Source organism: Chlamydotis macqueenii, chromosome 4 (genome assembly GCF_036417535.1).
Source record: "Chlamydotis macqueenii isolate bChlMac1 chromosome 4, bChlMac1.mat, whole genome shotgun sequence".
NCBI lineage: Eukaryota > Metazoa > Chordata > Aves > Otidiformes > Otididae > Chlamydotis > Chlamydotis macqueenii.
Window position 1 is genome coordinate 54156667 of NC_141559.1, and position 19424 is coordinate 54176090.

At 38.1% G+C, this 19424-nt stretch overlaps 2 protein-coding genes across 5 annotated transcripts in view; both read right to left on the minus strand.

The window, feature by feature from the left end:
- The window catches only part of CEP135 (centrosomal protein 135), a 45147-nt gene extending 29146 nt beyond the window's left edge, over positions 1-16001 (minus strand). Inside the window, exons 1-9 of the mRNA XM_086746968.1 lie at positions 15724-16001; positions 9033-9197; positions 7666-7856; positions 6986-7153; positions 5926-6067; positions 4172-4256; positions 3057-3185; positions 878-1093; positions 297-362 (exon numbers count right to left, since the gene is read on the minus strand). Of these exons, the coding sequence (XP_086603094.1) occupies positions 297-362; positions 878-1093; positions 3057-3185; positions 4172-4256; positions 5926-6067; positions 6986-7153; positions 7666-7856; positions 9033-9145 (1110 nt within the window). The 5' untranslated portion in view covers positions 9146-9197; positions 15724-16001. The remainder of the gene's footprint in view (positions 1-296; positions 363-877; positions 1094-3056; positions 3186-4171; positions 4257-5925; positions 6068-6985; positions 7154-7665; positions 7857-9032; positions 9198-15723) is intronic.
- A 1135-nt stretch (positions 16002-17136) lies between these two features.
- Positions 17137-19424, minus strand: part of EXOC1 (exocyst complex component 1) — a 32980-nt gene continuing 30692 nt past the window's right edge. For all 4 annotated transcript variants that reach the window (XM_086746240.1, XM_086746239.1, XM_086746238.1 and 1 more), the window contains 2 exons: positions 18585-18779; positions 17137-17818 (listed from right to left, as the gene is read on the minus strand). In XM_086746240.1, coding sequence (XP_086602366.1) covers positions 17666-17818; positions 18585-18779 — 348 coding nt within the window. In that variant the 3' untranslated portion in view covers positions 17137-17665. The remainder of the gene's footprint in view (positions 17819-18584; positions 18780-19424) is intronic.

Below are 19424 nucleotides of genomic sequence, written 5' to 3' on the forward strand. Positions count from 1 at the left end.
TTTGTGGTAAAAATTATTAGATCATGGAAATTACAACTTCAGACAGCATGAATAAGGAAATGTACAATAAGGACATAGTGAACCATACAGTCTACAGAGGTTTCTTTTAGTTTGTTTTTGCAGCAATATCATGTAGCTTCTTTAGCTCTTTCATTTCTTAATTAGTAATTTATTACAATAGAGTTCTGGGGTAGTATAAAAGTTCTCCTGTTAATTATTGATAGTTTTTAAAATAAATGAAAGAATCATGGATGACAGTATGACAAAAATGCTACAAACAAGAACTTTTTACTTACTGATTTAAGCCTTGTTATTGTTTCTTCAAGATTCTGTATTTCATTGTGTTTTCTTTCAATTTCTTTCTAGCAACCAAAATGACAATTCCTTGGTTACAAAAAAAAAATAAGGAAACAGACTATTTTTCTAAGCAATAAAGTATAATTAGTTCCTTGTAATATGCCAAATTTTAAGTAGTAAAGCCCCTATCCACTGAAAGCACAAAAAATTTGTGGTATACACACCCATGCTCCTTTTGAGCACAACAATTCAATCTTACTGCATTACTCCTCATAGAACAAACCCCCTCAAACACAGGCATTACCTATCAGTAGTTTTAAGTATCTCAGAATTTTATTTCATAGTAAGCTAACAGAACAAGGTAGACAGATTGTCTTACCTCACCTAATACAGTAAAGAGAAAAAAAATGATGTGATTAATCATCTTCTAGTGAAAAATTCTCTACAATATTAAGTAAACTGGAAAAAAAGTCTTTTAAGTCTTCCTTTATGAGCCGACAGGTCATTTGTTGCAATTATAAGATATAAAGCCACCTGAGAGCTGGGCAGATCCTTCACACTGTAATATGTTAGTGATTACCTTTGCTTCTCCTATTTCCTTATCTGCAGTTTCCAGCACAATTTCTTTATGTCTTTCCAACTGCTGTGCTAAGTGGTCTATTTCATTCAGTTCTTGACACAGTTCTTCATTTTTATTGCTTAAATGCACTACCTCACTAGTCACATTTTGTTTAGTGTCCAAGAGGTCTTGAATGCGATTTTCAAGTTCTTTGTTTGTTTCCTGAAGATATTCAACCTGAAAGATAATTTTCATTAAAACAGTAATATGTATTGTTAAATTACTTAGCAAAAGTCCCTCCTAATCCTCTGAAATACGGTATCTCTGTATCGATAGGAAAAAGGGACATCCTGTTAAAAATAGCAAGATTTTCTATTTTTAGAACTTAATGCTTACCAAAATGAAAAACTAGGATTTTACAAAGATGTAAGGTGAAGGAATTAATTACTACTGTTCTTTACCTAGTCTCCAAAACCTGAGGTTTATTCTAAAAACAAAGTACTGGAAAGCAGAGGTCTGTAGAGAAACTTGACTTGGGCATTAGTCCAGTAGACTTGGTGTACTTGGAGTTTCCCTAAATTTCACAAGATGACAACACATTCTCCTCTCCACCTTTGTAGCTTATTTGCTAGGCTTAGTCTCACTGTTACTCCTTCATGAGAGTGAAGTTTTACAGTTCAGATTCCCAAAACCTATCTTGCCCTCAACATATCTCAGCACCTCAAACACAACATCCTCAGAAATCCTGCTCTACAGACATTGTTTTTCCCAGTATAATTTCCCCTGACAGTAAAGGGAAGAGAGGCAGGGATGTAGAGTGTGAATAAAAAATACGCCTAGTAAGTTACACTATGCAGGAAAATGGGAGCTGCTGCACTTCCATCTCCATACAACCTTCCTCAAAACTCCAGAAAGAAGTATTACCGTAGACACAGCAGAAAGCCTGAGCCCTCTCCTAGTCATGAGACTATCCATCCATTTACTATCAGAGAATAAAAGTGGTATATTGGCACAGAGCCTGAGCAAATAGTCTTGATGGCCCAAAACCAGCTTTATGCAGCTCTGCGTTCACTCTCTGTACAATCAACTTGTGTTTAGCATGACTTACTAATTCAGAATCACTGAACACAGCTGTACTGCTTCCAAGTCGTAGCTTGTTCTGTATTTTTGCAGCACTGAATCTAAGCTAATAAACTCTGCAATCTGGCTCTCATGCCACTGTACATCATGCACAATTAGTATACAAAACATCTAACTGAAAAAAAAACCAAAGAATTGACGGTGTAAATCCAGAGATGGGCTTTACTTGATCTGTATTATTTTTTTTTTCCCAAAATGCTCATTCCGAGACCAGTACTGAAAGCATGCTAATATGCACAGTAAACACAAACATCGTTATGCTAAGCTTATCCTTTCCTTGCAAGTCTATATAGGAGTAAAGGTAGGGACCACTGGAATTCAACAAAGAAGGTTCCCCACTACCTGATGAAATACTCCTTATCATAAGTACATATACCATTATTAGTTGCTAAAACATAAAGGGTATGTACAAGAAAAAAATAAATAAAACAAGTATTTTCAAACTTGGTGGAAACAGTGTATCATACAGAAATTTTCTGAATACTCTCAGATTAACATTACTATGTAGAGATGTGAGTTCATAGAACTCTTTACCAAAACCATTCTAGCAGACTTTTAAAACAAGAAATTAAATTTATTTAGACAAGAAACACTGCCACTTAGAAAGCAAAATAAGTTAAATTAATTGATTTTGTATCTCATAGTGATTTTATTAAAGAGCTAGAACTTTTGTGAGTTTTTTTAGATTTTTTTAGATTTTTAGTTTTGACTAACTGTGGCAGTAAATCACGGACTCCGTGGATGGTGTGCCAGAGACCCTTATTGTTAGTCAGCATTAGTCTTTTACAGTCTAAGTTACATGCAAAGTGCACGCACTTAATCATCTAATTTGATTGGTAGCCATATACTGTTCACGCGCCTTATGCTTCATTTGGTTTGGTAATAGCTTTTTGGTTGTCTTCACTATTTTTGCCTTTGGTATTTCCTTATCTTGTTCTAGTTGCTGTTTTTCTGTTATTGAGCAAGTGGTGTTCAAGGACATAGCTCAAATTCATCAATATCAAACAGCTGTACTGCAGTCTCTGCCTCCACAACTAACCAACAGTAATAAATCCATTACCTGCAAATTCAAATGGGCAATAAGCTTCTCATTACTTTTGCTTCTCGATTCCAGAGAGAGAACCTCATGAGAACGCCCACCATCCAATGCTAGCACTAGGCGCTCTATTTCTTTGTCTCTCAGCTCAACCTTTGAGTGGGAAAAAAAAAAGTTCTTTGGCATCTTCTATGCTATTTAACAGAACCTTTGTTCAAATAAACATGGGTATAACATTCAGTATAAAGATATGCACCTAATAATGCAATTTTTATCTTTAATATACATTTGTAAAATTCTGTATTTTTCTGAATAAAGTGATTTCTTTGAAATAAAACTAAATGAATCAAATAGAATTTGTGGAAAAAATACTAAAACAATTCCTACTAGATTATTTTCTTGAAGCAAAATCAACAGTTTTCATTTAAAGGGAGGTTAATGAATGTTGCAAATTAACTGCCTGGAACTAGCATTTAAATTTAGGGAAAAAGCTTTTAAATCAGATAATTCGGTGACTATTTCAGTGTGAAAATCAAGGAGCTGAAAACCAGGGAGTATTGGAAGAGAAAAATCAAGATGTGAACAAAAAAAAAAAAAAAAAAAAGTGTCCACTAATCCCCAGATATTAAAAGATATGAACAACTGGTGTAATTCCTTCACTTAAAGATTATACATATCTGATCAAACCACTCTAATTAAAATATCGTAAAATCTGCTGTCCATAAATTAGCTTTCAAAAATTAAAAATAAAAAAAAATGTAACCAGTCCAGCCAGTGAAAAAAAATTATCCTAACATATCTGTATATCAAATTATTATTTTGGACCCATTAATGCTTCTGCACTAAAAAACCCTAGACATACACAAATTCTACTTACGATCATCAAGTTTAGCTTATTTAAGGTAACTTTAATACACAAAATATAACAGCAAAGTAGCAGGCAAGCATTTTATCACTGTTGTTGTCTTTGCAAGCAGAGGAGAGAAATATCTCAACATAGGAAAGTCAGAATAATTGTATTTCACAAGCCCTACAGTGTCTTCCCAAAGAGGTTAACATACAAATTATAATCAAGGCCACTACAATGGTGACTACAGCCAAATAATAATATTAAAAAAAAAAACAAACTGTGAACATACCTGTTTGCTATAATTTTTCATTTCACATTCAGATATCTCCAGCTTTTCCCGTAGCTCTGTTACTTCTGACTGAAGTTCATGAATTCTGAAATTTAGCAATATACTGTTTATGTGGATTCATGGAAGAATCATAGGTATACAACAATTCAATCTTAGTAGTTTCTCTTTGCTCCTGAATGCAAATATTTCACAAAAAATAGCTTTGTTCTCACAAAATATTAATGCAGAAGATGTTGTTTGAGATACTCTGGTGGGCTGACCTTAGTTGGTTGCCTGACCCCCACCAAACTGCTCTCTCACCCCCCCTCCTCAACAGGATGGGGGAGAGAATATGATTAAAAACTCATGAGTCAAAATAAAGATGGGGAAATCACTTACCAGTTACTGACACAGGCAACACAGACTTGGCTTAGGGAAGATTAATTTAATTTATTGTCAATTAAAAATAGAGTAGGATGGTGAAAAACAAAGCCAAACTGAAAACACCTTCCTCCCACTCTCCACTTTTTTCCAAGCTCAATTTCACTGCTTCGCTTGGCACTCTTATAACTCCTCCCTACCCCAAGTGGCATGGCAGGGGTGGGGAATGGGAGCTGTGGTCAGTTTTGGCTTTGCCACTCCCTCCTCCTCACACTGTTCCCCTGCTCAAGCATGAGGTCTCTCCAACAGGGTACAGTCCTTCATTAACTGTTCCAGCCTGGGTACCCTCTATGTGGTTCAGTCCTTCAGGAACAGAATTCTCCAGCCTGGGTCCCTCACAGGCCACAGCTCCTGCCAAAAAACCTGCTTCTGCATGGGCTGCTCTCCACAAGTTGCAATTCCCACCAGGAACCTGCTCCAGTGTGGGCTCCCCTTGGGCTGCAGCTTCCTTCAGGGCATATCCACTTGCTGCAGCATGGGATCCTCCATGGACTGCAGTGTGGGTATCTGCCTGACGTGGTCATCCATGGGCTGCACGGACAACCTACATCACCATCGTCAGCTCAATGGGCCGCAGGTGAATCTCTGCTCTGGTGCCTTAAGTACTCCTCCCCCTCTGTTTTCACTGACCTTGGTGTCCACAGGGTTATTTCTCTCTTATTTTTTCTCACTCCTTCCTCTCACTGCTGCTGCAGAGCATTGCTTTTTACCCTTTCTAAAATACATTTTCATAGGGGATCCACCAGCTTGGCTGATGGGCTCAGCTGTGACCTGTGGTGGGTCTGTTTTGAAGCCAGGTGGAACTGGCTGTGTCCAGCACAGGGTAGCCGCTGGTTTCTTCTCAGAGAGGCCACCCCCACAGTCCCCCCTCTGCCAACACTTCACCACGTAAATCTTCTACAGATACATTCTAAATAAGAAAAAATAATTTACTTGTACCTTTCATAATAGAGGTTTCCAAGCCAAAAACAGTATTACAAAATCAATAATATTTTAGGCTTCCAAAATAAACACAAAAGATCAGTTTACTCCTATGCAAAACATTACACTTAGCTTTTTTTCCAGAATACTTAATCTAAAATTAGGTATAACAGTAAAACCAGTGTAGAAATCTTAAGAGAAATCCTTTAAGGAAATAAGCAGCTTATCAAATATCCATTGCAACTTTGTCACTGCCAATCACTAAGCAATCCTATTTAAGAACTATAGCACTCTTAAAACATTATGAACTACTACCGTTTTGTTTGAGGCAAATTTGAAAGGCAGGAGGGCGGAGGCTGGAAAATCACTGCAGATATTTGACACCTATACTTCAAAATTTAAAAGTTCTCTACCGATTATCAGACATCTGGAGAAGATCTGCGATGTAAGGGTCCTCTGGTTGAGGAACTGGATAGGCACTAACACCTGACGGAGGGACAGGCTGGTCTATCTGCATGCGTTGACGCCTGAAGGGAATGCTTCTTTTTCTGCCACCTAAAAAAGCCCAAACCCAAATGCCTATTACTTGGAGTTAAAGTAAAGGAGTTGTCTTCTTTTATACAAAATTTAAAGTCCTATTTATTCCATTGCTTCTGAACTGGCACGTTTTACCATTTTAATCTCACTGTAATAAGTTGATAAAATTGGTACATTCTAGACAACACCATTCTTGTAGGTTAGTATCAGCTTTGTCAAAGTTCAGTTTTATAATAAGGAAATATGCAAAGTTCAGTATAAGTAATTTTCCCCAGTGTTTAAGACCATAAATATCTTACAGTTCAAACGTGTTGAATCTGTTACTGATATACCTCACTAAAAAAGCTAAATTAAAACATCACAAAAGACATTTTGTTTTCACATTTAAGAACTATTTTATGACTGAGCTAACCTCTGCATTGTTTAGTAATGTTTCTTTTTCCTTCTGTTCTACTGTCATTTCAGTGAATGAATATCATAAGCATATCAAACAGAGTAGGTTATTTGCTCTGTCATATTTTGCATCTTGCTACTTTTAGATCTTGGTTACAAAAATCTAAATTAGTCATTTACACATCATCTATTTGCTGTCTAAAAGATTCAAGTGTCAAATCATTTGACTGACAAGGTACAGCATTAAAAAAAAAAAAGGCTGTTGATTAACAGTGCTTCCCATTCACATTTTAAATTAATAGTCTTCTGTTGAATCTAAATTTGTATTCTAATTTGTCCCTAACACAAGTGATATGCGAATGAAATTTTTTCCATACAGAGAAAAAGATTTAATCCAGAGCCAAAAAGTCCCAAAGGTAATATTATTCTATTGGATAGTTATTTTACTGTAGTAACTTCTCTTCCTAGAGGAGAAAAAAAGATTATGTTCTGAAGAACCAAAAGCCTAGAGAAGTTAAAATATCTATGATTATTTACACTCACCGGGAGTTTGTACCACTGCTTGCAGATTCTTCTCCTGAAGAAGCTGAATTTTTTCAGTCTTGGCTTTGTTCTCTTTTTCCAGCATTTTAATTTTATGTACATATTGGTTATTCAGAAATTTCAAGTCAGTCGTTTCATGTTGAACCCTCCTTAAGGAGGCTTTCAAATCTTCAAGACAGAGAAAAAAAGCAGTATTATCTTTCTTATTCATTATTATTTTTTCCTAGCAACACCAAAATAGGCAAAGAGAATCCTATATTCTTTTTTCATAACATGAAATTTTCAAATATCCATACATATGTATATACACACACAAGCACACAAAAATATATATTTATACACATTATTCAAATAATACCCCTTTGCAGAAAAAAAAAAGGCACATTTAACAGCAGTATTTAATTTTAAATTAAAAAGTAGCATTTCAAGGTATGAAAGTATGCTTAAAAGTTCTAACAGTTTCATGTTTGATTAAAACAATGATTTGCAGGACCTCAGAAGCTTTTTAACTACAAAATAAATGTCTGTGTATGAGCCTTAAGTCATTAAAAGCACCAAAGTCAATGACCACTCACACTCACTTATAAGTACAGATAAATGATTCTGCGAATCAAGGATTTGGCCACAATTTTATTCTGGCATGGAAGGATTTTTTAAAAGTATCATAGTTTTTATATTACCTTTAATACGATGATCAGATTGCTCTTTCAGTTTTAATATTTCTAAATGTAGTTCATTATTTTCCCTTGTAAGTTTACCATTCTCTGTTTTATAAGGCTCCAAAATAGCATCATAATTGCTGCATTCTTTTTCAGTTTTTCCAGCAGATAACTTTGCACTGCGCAAGCTTTCAGTTGTACGAACAAGGTCACTAGAACAAAGGAGCATCAGACATGTTAGAAATGTTATTAGCCTTTACAATACAGATGCAAATATTTATTATGACCTGAAAAACAAAACCTTTTCCCCGAGACCAGGTTAACTGTAGAACAAATGGGTACAAAGGAAGGCAAAGAGAACATTCACATAAGAAAAACTGAAGGTCAGGAATCATTTACTCAAAAAAAAAGTAAATAGGAAAATACAGGACAAATATAAGAAATAAAGATATTTAGAAAGCGTATCAGGAGTTTACATCTGATAATTCAATAAACTCTCTTTTCTATATAAAGTGAGATATTCAAAATTGGCAAGATGATTTTTTCCTCCAAGCACAATGTAAGTTGTAGCACTAATTAGCACAGACAAAACTTGAAGTAAAGAATTAAAAAGTCAGAAGGTTACTAGTATTTCTAAGGAGCTCCATAAGAGAGATTAGTGGTAAGTAGCTATAAACGTTTTTGTAAAAATAATATGAATGACTGAGAGATTAAACCTCTCTGTTAAGGTAGCAGAATGAGAATTAATGTTGAAGGCAGATTACTCCACATCTGCCTATCTGTGGTTCTTCCATCCATATTAGGGGCTAGTAAGCAATAGAACCAGAATTCCTACATTTGAATGTTTAGCCAATTATAACTGGATTATTATGGAAATTACTATGTTCGTAATCATATCAAAGCCATGAAATGGCAGATATATTAAGAAGGTCACATGAAAATTTGTTTTTCTTCTGTTATGTGTCCTGTAAAAACTGCAAAGATAGCAAATATAAACTTCTCCAAACAAGATTATAAAAAACAGAGCTGTGCATGTTTTATTTTAAATCACAGTACAGACAACAGGGATTATTTTTATACAGTTTTAAGAGTGTGTTCTTTAAGCACATAGCAATAGTGATTATTCTTCACTCTCTTATGAGGTTAGCAAAGTTGAATTTTGCTAGACCATAGATTTTTAGAAACAATACTGAATTATATTAAATCTTAAGATGTTCTCATCACTCAAGCAAACCCATTTAACTTCATCATAAACAGAAACTGAATGTTAGCTCTGAAACAACATTGCTTGAAAATAATCTTCCAACTAAGAATTCTCCCATATATGTAAAAAATCAAACAATATCTACTATATGATGACTGTGTTTTTCAATTAATCTTTTGAATACCTAAAAAGCTTTTCCACCAAAGGTAGACTCTCCACTCCCAACGGCTGCCGATAGCCCAGTTGATCTAGACGTTTCCTGAGATTAACGAACCTTCGCTCCGCAGTTGTAGTCATTGTAAACACACCACCAAAGCAGATTTTGTCACAGTCAAGAAAAGTAGGACACCTGCAAAAGACTGTCTGTTACAGCATTTGTACCTTAAAGAAGGAATGATACAGAAAAAAAGTAATGGAAAAGTAATTATTTCTGTAGGAAATACAGTCCATAAGCATGTCCTTAAAATTTAAGTAAACCAAAAGAGAATCATAGAGCAACTACAAAGTTTGAAACATATTTATCTATTTCCTTAAAAAGATATTTGCGTTAGCAATTAGTTTTCTCTTTCCTAACATCCTAGAGTATGAACATAAATTTTTCATCCCAGTATTTAAGAACTGAACTCTTAAAAGATCTTTCTGTGTGAAGACTAAGAAGCAGATTCTAATTTTTTTGAATCATGGTCATCATGATATCTTCCACAATGCAAACTGACAGATTATTCTCAAAAACTCCATATACTTTTTTTCTTTTACATATAAATCTTGCTTTCAAAGTTTACAAGGCAGTATTTAACATAACTTACGCCAGCCATCTGTGAAATTCCATAAAATGTGTAAAATTTTAAAGACAGAGTAGCTTTGAACATCTTTTTTTCTAGGAGGAAAAACAGGAAAGAAAAACTACACTGATGTACTATAATCCTACCTGCATTGTTTTCTGGAAAATACAGTTCAAGGACCAGAGGTTTGGTTTTTTTTCCTTCTGACTGATTGGTTATGTTTTATTACTAACCGGATCTAAAAAGAGGCTGGATCAGCACTACTGTATCTGAATCCAGATGAGAATTTTGGTTTTGCAATGTATGTTTTAGGGAGGAAAAATATTTACATTGTTTTGTCATTCTGGATTTAGAGATAGAATGACAAAAAAAAAAAAAAAATGCAATACCAAAGTTGATGCTCCTCAATATGTGAAAACATCTCTTCGGTAGTCAGAAATGGTTTTGAAAAACATTTTCCCCTCACATTTCTTCAGAAGTTTCAGTATTAACCTACTAGCTGCAAAGACCTCAGCACCTAAACCTCCAATCCAAGGAAGCATTATTCACATCTTATATAAAGGGGATAGAATATAGCTATCATTTAAACCATGCTGTTTCACAGTCCCTTGGACTTTAAAGTTATTAAATAAATATGTGCAAGTATCTGAAAATAAAATTATTTATAAATAATAGAATGAGAAAACATGCAAGTTTCTTTCACATCTGAGGCTGGAAAGTAAGATTTCATCTCATTGTATCAAAACACTAGAAATCAGTCTAGCAACAGGACTGTGGTTGCCAGGTACTGCTCCACGGAAGAGAGAAAATCACCAGTCTGGAGCACTGCATATGTTGCAGGTACTGCCAAAATACTTACCTGAAGAGGTTCAGGATGTTGATATATTAATTAGGCAATGGCATGAAGAACAATCCCTTACATATTGTACTGGGATGGTTGAAGGAGGAGGAGGCACACTTTCTTCCTCTAAATGGTAACTGTCAATGTACTAAGTGGAAGACAACACACTAATGTGTAGTAAATGCTGTTTGTTCTCCTCTGGCAGCTAACGATTAAAGCTAAAAATGATGCGATCTTGGTATTTCTGCATTAATGCTGAAAATTCTGTGTCAAATTCAGGAATACAGATACTGTATTCCTGAATGTTGAACTCTCCTTAAGGAGGCTTTCAAATCTTCAAGACAGAGAAAAAAAGCAATATTATCTTTCTTATTCATTATTATTTTTTTCCTAGCAACACCAAAATAGGCAAAGAGAATCCTATATTCTTTTCCATAACATGAAACAGTAACAGTTACATAGTAACTGTGTAGTACGGTTACTTAGATTTAGTCTCAGGAACACATCTTACATAACTACAGAAGTAAGCTGATAACTCTTGAGCCCATCTTCTCCTTAAGAAGAACCGTATCAGTTAAAAAGATTAAATTAGTTTAAAATTGTTCATGAGACTTGATTTAATAGCTTGCGTTTTGGAAAGAGAAAGGATTTTTCTACTAATCATATCGAGAAAATTTTACAGAAGAAAACTGTGTCACAGCTTGTAAGGGGAAAAAGTTTTTCTACAGTAACCGGAGAAAATAAACGGACAGACGTTAGCACTCCAGTACCTGTGGCTAGGATGTAGATACAGGACTTTGCTAATCACTGCAATGGACGTTTAAGTGAGGTGTAGTTAGCTAAACATACTCTACTACTGAGAGGTACCAGCAGCTTTCTGGTTGAATCACTCTCCTTCCTAAAGACTGGGAATTTTTAATTCAAGACATTATTGCCACAAGAATCAAACAGAAATAGTATTATTTTATATTCCCTAGAGCCACATCTGATCCAGAATTAGCCGGGAAATTAGTAGCTGGAGTATAGTCCAAAAGATGTCCACGAATAAAAGTAAGATGAAGAATTGGGCATCGTTATTTCAGAGAGTTTAACACAGATATTAAAGTTTTTTAAGACAATAATTGTTGTATACTCTTTGTTGGAAATAAATTATATATTAGTAATTCCAGACCTCTATCATTACAGACAACCATAGCATAAAACTCATATCCTAAATTTAAAGTCTATCACTAGTCTTACCATGACATCAAAAAGTATCTAGTAACTTCTCCAACAGGAAATTTGGTTTTCTGGAAATATAAAATGTATATATGAACTCCTGTACTGATTCAGTTGGATCCAGGATGAGTCTGACCTAATACTTTGTGTCTCTAACAGTTGCCACAGGAAGAGTACAAAAACATAAAAAAGATGAGCCAAATCTTACTCCTACGTACCTTCTCTTTCTATAAACCTATAGTGCAAGGACTTGATGGGCCTGAAGCTAAACTGAAATCATTATAATAGTACCTGAGAGACCTTTCTTTGACATGTCTAATAGATTTCTTGAATCTTTTGCACTTTTACATCAAAACAGCTTGTGGCAATGAATTCTTGATTTTAACTGTATGTCTGGAAAAGTATGTCATAAATTCATGGATGTGTGCATGTCCCTCCCTTCCTTTTTTTTTTTTTTTTTTTTTTTTAATTGTAAGACATACTAAAAAATCATTCCTTATTCCTACTTTCAGTCATCATGATGGCATCTTTAGCAAACCTATGTTCCAAAATTTTCTAGTAGCTTGTACAGCTTTTCCCTTTTCCATGCTTTTTGGGAGACTGACATCACTCTGAGCAGCCATAAAGCTTATTTGCTGTAGCCTTCACTATTCATAACGATTCCTAACTTATAATTTGCCTCTCTGATTGCTCTAAAGCATCAATTAGATGCATTCACAGTGACACTAACATCTCTTTTTCTGTGACTGCCAATTTAGAGCCTGCAACATGTTGTACTTTGCTGTTATTAACACTGTTCCTTAACTCCCACTTTATTACTCAGTCCAGTGATACTCTTCTGCAGCCCCTGGATTGCTCTTAACACGTCCATATAATGAGAAGTTGTGTCCCTCACTGTTTAACCCGTTCTTTCAGATCACTGATCAGTGTTAAACAGCAGAAAATCTTCTGCACGTTCACTAAAAGGTAGTACTTTCTACTTGTTCTTTTAACCGCTTAGTGAGCTATTAAAAGATGTTTTCTCAATTTCTGAGAGATCTGCTTTCTTAATAGCCTTTGGTAAAGAACCTCTCAAAAGCTTTTTGGGAATCCAAGCTTTCTACATCATTCTTACCCAGTCAGCTCAATCCAGAATATCTTTTTCCTTAAAGAAACTTAATAGTCTTGTGAGTCACGATTGACTCATGATGAAAGGCATGTTGAACTTACAAGATTCATCTGTAAACTTGCAAAGTACTGGAAAGCACTCTTAACAACTTTGGTATTTACCACAAGATAGGCTACCTTAGCTGCATAAATAGTTCACATCATTAATTATCTAAACAGTTAATGTAATTCAGTGCCCCTAGGAAGAAAATGTAATTTCCATTTTCAATCGGGCATTTCCAGATAAGGATTTATCAAGATGTCTAAATGAGTGTGCCTTTCAGTTATTCTAAAAGAGATATTCAGAGCCAATAGCCTCATTTTTTGTTCCTCCTCTGTTCATGAAGACTGTTAAAGACAACAACTTTCAAGTGCTTCCTTTTGTGACATGTCTGGATGGTTGTGAGCAGTCCTTTGAAGACCTAGGTGTTTATGAAAAGGACATATTTAGCCTCTATGAACTGTTCCCTATTATTCTAAGTCATCAATGGCTGAAATTTAATATTGACATGAAAGAAGGTAAATAATGGAACTTTAAATCCCTCTCCTTTAGGCTGTAAGTATAGAATCAATTTGCATGAATTTGTTTGAAAAATGCGATCATAGAATAGAATCATAGAACAGTTTGGGTTGGAAGGGACCTTTGCAAGGAGCAGGGACATCCCCAACCAGATCAGGTTGCTCAGAGCCCCATCCAACCTGGCCTTGAATGTTTCCAGGGATGGGGCATCTACCACCTCTCTGGACAACCTGTTCCAGTGTTCCACCACCCTCAGTGTGAAAAATTTCTTTCTTATATTTAATCTAAATATATCCTCTTTTAGTTTAAAATTGTTAATCCTTGTCCTGTTGCTACAGGCCGTGCTAAAAAGTTTGTCCCAGTCTTTCTTATAAGCCCCTTTAGATACTGGAAGGTCTCCCCGGAGCCTTCTCTTCTCCAGGCTGAACAGCCTCAACTCTCTCACCCTGTCGTCATAGGAGAGGTGCTCCAGCCCTCTCATCATCTTCATGGCCCTCCTCTGGACTCACTCCAACAGGTCTGTGTCCTTCATATGTTGGGGGCTTCAGAGCTGGATGCAGTACTCCAGGTGGGGTCTCAGAGGAGTGGAGGACAGGAGCAGAAGCACCTCCCTCAACCTGCTGACCACACTCCTCTTGATGCAGCCCAGGATATTCTTGGTCTTCTGGGCTGCAAGCGCACACTGCCAGCTCATATTGAGCTTCTCGTCTACTAGTACCCCCAAGTCCAGTCCTTCTCCTCAGGGCTAATCTTGATGCATTCTCTGCCCCACCTGTATTTGTGCTTGAAATTGCCACGACCCAGATGCAGGACCTTGCACTTGGCCTGGTTGAACTTCAGGAGGTTTGCATGGGACCACCTCTCCAGCCTGTCAAGGTCCCTCTGGATGGCATCCCTCCCCTCCAGTGTGTGAATCGCACCACACAGCTTGGTGTCGTTGGCAAACTTGCTGAGGGTGCACTCTATCCCACTGTCCATTGTTGCCAAGAGAGAAGTTAAACATCACCAGTCCCAGTACCCATTGCTGAGGAACGCCACTTGTCACTGATCTCCACTTGGATGTTGAGCCGTTGACTGCAACTCTCTGAGTGCGCCCATCCAGCCAATTCCTTATCCACTGAGTGGTCCATCCGTCAAATCCACGTCTCTCCAGTTTAGAAAGAAGGATGTCATGCGGGACAGTGCCAAATGCTTTGCACAAGTCCAGGTAAATGGCGTCAGTTGCTCGTCCCTTATCCATCATTGTTTAACCCCATCATAGAAGGCCACCAAATTTGTCAGGCACAATTTGCCCTTAGTGAAGCCATGCTGGCTGTCACCAATCACCTCCTTATTAGGCTAATAAGTATTAGAGTAACTATTACAAGTGGAATACAAAACAGAAAAGCTCTAGCACACTGAAGCCTTCCTTTCGGTCTGAAAACAATGCAGCAAAATTCATGGTAAGTACAGGTTAAGAACTGTTCCAGATGCAATACTTGTGTGAACAATAAGAAAATGTAATAATAAAAAAGCAGAGTAAAGATCATCTTGGTCGTGGAAGACACAATACAGCCATGTGGAAGAAAGATAAAACTACGTAGCTGACAATGGAACACAAAGAAATTAGCATGGACAAATTTATATGCTACGAAATCAATTTATTTATTGAGTCTATGACATCAAAACCAAAGACAATTAAGAACTGGAGTTTCCAGTCTCAGTTCTGGGAAATACCAAAATGAATTTTTCATTCATCAGAACTGATAACCTAAAAAGGTTTGTAGGTTTTTTGCATGTGTGTGAAATATGTTTGCAAAACATCTGTTCCTGTCCTATAATTACTGGCCACGTAGCTCATTCTGATATAAAGAGCTAGTTTTGTTTTCAGCCAGGTAAAAAAGGCGCCCAGTAGACCAATCATTTGACTACAGTAATGCTCTAATACATGCCCCTATACAGTCTACAGACACTGAAGGCTGTGTTGTGAAATGCCATTATTGCAACATCATTTTCAAGATACACAGAACAAGCCTGCACTTGTTTTGGCAAAGTCTGTTTCCAAGTTGATTTGCTAGGAGTCCACTTCTGACTAGATATTCATACACTACGCTGGCTATGAAGTGTTGCCACTTCGCAACAGAAAGACAATGCTTGCTCTAAAAAAAAGTGTTCTTTAAAGAGTCACCAAAACCTTTAAGTTTACATTACAGTACAAGAAAATCCTATCAGTTACAGCCCTGCTCACTGCCCATCTCTTCAAACTGTAAGCTTTATAGACGTTTCATCAACACCAGTCTACAGCCACAAAAAGGGAGCGAGTCCCTTTTGACACAGGTTTATTTTTCCTTTTTCTGCCCTCCCTCCAGGTCAGTCTTACCAGACATACCGTTAAAAGCAAATTCTTGTAGGGTGAGCCGCTAAAGGAGCAGCCGAGATGTTTCAGCGAGGCTTGGGCAGCGATGCAGCTCCGGCGGGGACGGCGGGCTACAGAACCCGGCGGGAACGAGAGACGGGCGTGTCGGCCAGGCGCCGGGGGTGGCGGTCTGTACTAAGCTGCGCTTTTTCCCCAGGGGCAGGACAGACAAAAGCGGCCCAGCGCCACGCTGTCCTCAAGGCTGCTACCAACGGCCGCCGCCGGGCCCGCGGCAGCCCAAGCCAGCCGCCGAGCGCCGCCGCCCGCCTGCGAGGAGCCCCGGTCGTGGCGACAGCACACTCCTCCTTCCCCTCCGGGACAGCCCACCCCGGCGGACACGAGCCCTGCCCGCTCGCCGCTCCCTCCCAGCGCTCCCGCCCCGCAGACCCCGCGACAGCCACCTCTAGGCCGCGCCGCCGGTTTGAAAATGGCGCGCGGAGCGGCGGCCGCTTCCGCCCCGTCACCTCAGCAACGGGGCACGCTCCCGCACCCGCCGCCGGCCCAGCCAACCGCCGCCCGCCCCGCCCCTGCCCCCGCGACCGGCAGCCCTCGCGCCGAGGGGCGGGGGGGGATGAAGGAGGTGACGTGCTGCGCCTGCGCTGTCGGTCGCTCGGCGCCCTGACAGCCAGTCCCAGGACGCTTGGGCGGGAGCAGCGGCGCTGTCAGGCGGCCCCCGGCCCGGCCTCAGGGACTCTGAGAGCGGGGCTGGTGAGCAGCGGTCTGCGGGCGTGAGCTGCTGGCTCAAGGCAGAGGAACGGCCCGCAGCTTAGCTCTGGTCGCAGCCCAAGGGCAGAGTAGAGGTTACTGCTGCATAGGGCTGGAGCACTTCTCCTCTGAGGACAGGCTGAGAGAGCTGGGGCCGTTCAGCCTGGAGAAGAAAAGGCTCCGGGGAAACCTTCCAGAACCTAAAGGGGGCCTACAGGAAAGATAGGAAAAAACTCTTCAGCAGGGCCTGTTGTGATAGGACAAGTGGTAATGGTTTTCAAATAGAGGGAGGTAGAGTCAGACTAGATATTAGGAAGAATTTTTTACAATGAGAGTGGTGGAACACTGGAACAGGCTGCCCAGAGAGGTGGTGGATGCCCCATCCCTGGAAACGTTCAAGGCCAGGTTGGACAGATCTATCCAACAACTCGGCAGTTGCCTCAAGCTGTACAGAAAAACTAGGTCCTGACATGACAGGCAGCTGAAGCTCCACGAGGAGGAAAGGGTTACATGAAGTAACTGGGTTACATGGAGTATACTGATGCTACATCATACTTAGGAAGAAAGAAAAAAAAAAAGTGTTGAGAAATAGAGCAATTCTACTTCAATGCCCAGAGACAAAACCATGGAAATAACAACACTTTTCACCTTTTTGAAATAACACTCTATAGAAATAAAGAATATTATGAACACAGTTTAATTGAGAATTATAGCCAGTTAGATTACATCTCAGAACATGAATTCAGTATTCCCACTGCATGAAGTTCCACATCAATACTTTCTAGAATGAGGAAGGGAAAAGATTTGATAGTCTTTAATGCTTACATAATTTCCAAGATGCAAAATATTAGTGAAAACAGTAGTATCCTTTCTGCATACTATGAAGGTAGTGCTTACTGCTTTTAGCAAGAGAAGGGATTATAAATAAAAGTATCTGAACATTAGGGGAAGGGAAAAAACTATATCCAAAGTGTTTCACAGAATTAATGCTTTCAAACAGTACTTCAGCCCAGTAGAAGAGCAAGAAATGCCTGAAGGTTTCATTTTGCTCTGAAAAACGTTGGAAGCAGGACTGTAACTTGACATATATGGCAGTTAACTACACATACACATGGAAATCCACCTTTTAAAAACAAATCACATTTATAGTGTTTGGATTCCCTTATACACAGGCACAAACTTTAATAGCTTCTCTTTCCCTTTCTAGAACTTAATGAGACTGTGCAATACTGGAGCAGTAGTCTAAAATATCCTGTATAGTGAATTCCATAGTAATTCCTGATCCAGGATAGCAGCGAGCTATCAGCCCTTCAAAGTGCTTGTATTGTCGTATAAACTCATCTTGCATGGAATGCCACACAACCTGGCAAAGAAAGCAGACTTTAGGAAATGTCAACTGGCACAGTGCACTATATGTGAAATTGGCTCATTAACTGATTCTCAGTTCAGGCGTCATTTTAAAACTAAAGCTTGCTAGCTAACAAAATTCTGTAAACTGAGTTGCTGCATTTAAAAAAAAAAAAAAAGTTTTTTAGCCACTAACATCTTTAATGCTTACAGGACTCCTATCAAATCTGCAAAGCAGAAAATAGTAGCAAACCAGAGGCAGTTGCCCTAAAAAAAAAAATTGGTTTTGTCTTTAAAGAAAACACCCCAAACCAGAACAGTGCTACTAATTCACGTTTCAGACTTTAAAAAGCTGTTAATACATGCTTAATTCTTAAATGTACCGAGTGTAAGAAAAAATAATACAACTATCAAAAAAGATGTAATCGAAAGTATATTCTGCTATAGTGTACCAGCTAAACTTCATACTGGGTTAACAGTTCATTTAAATCTAGTTCTCCCTACTTCCAGTATATTTTGCATAACAGGGATCCCCCATTAATGGACATCTAGGGAATCATAAAGGAAGTTTCTTTCTGAACTCTCTCTCTACCACAACAGTTCAAATCAATGTTACAAAAAAAATAGAACCAGAGCAGGATTATATAAAACTCTGCTCAAAATTCATGTTTTTTTCAGAGGTACGCTGAAGCTAGGCACTTCTCACAGAATACATATGCAAAAGCAATAATAAAAGCCTTTGTGTAAACATTACAAGGTTTTTAAGCCATGATTTAGTTTACCTGAAGTAAGTTTTCTTCTTCACAGAGATGTTTATCTACCTTCTTGTACAGATTATCCAATCCCTTCTTCACTTCCTTACCAGGATATTCCTTTATAACTTTACGAAGCTCTTGTTTATTAAAAGCCAGTTGATAGCTCACTTCCTCTTCTCGTATACCTTGTGCCACACGAGCTTCAACACCTTCAAAAAAATGCTAACAAAAAATAACAGCATTAATGATTATCACAAATCTAATTAACTTCATTTGACAAGCATATGTGTAGTTAAGTCTTGATTTTGTTTAACAGCTTTTGTGTCTTCCCCTCTTTTTTTTTTTTAATTGGGCATGAAGTAGTGCTCAGCCATAAACATTAAAGTACAGCCCAACAATACAGGACTCCATAAGTACTAGTGTAAAACTGAAATCAATCATTTCCAGATGCAATCAAGCTTTTCTTCGCAACCTTATAACTAATACTGAATCAGCCTCAAAATCCTCCATTAATGAGGAAAATTAGCCTGGGAAAATACTAGATCTTTTGGATACACTGAGTAAGCACCTGAATAGGAATTTCTCTCCTTAAACCATAATTGCACAACAGCAATAATTGTTCGTAATTGCCCTCTCTTCTCACTGCCCCACACCAGTTGGCTCAACATAATAAAAACAGAGAAGAAACACAGCTATGAACACTGAGTTAACTTTATAGCAGCCCATATGGTGGTGTGCTTTGGATTTGTGCCTAAAACAGGGCTGATAACACACCAGTGTTTTGGTTATTGCTGAAGAGGTCAAACCTGGCCGAGGGGTATTCCATAGCATGTAACATGATGCTCAGCTATAAAAATTAAGGTTAGA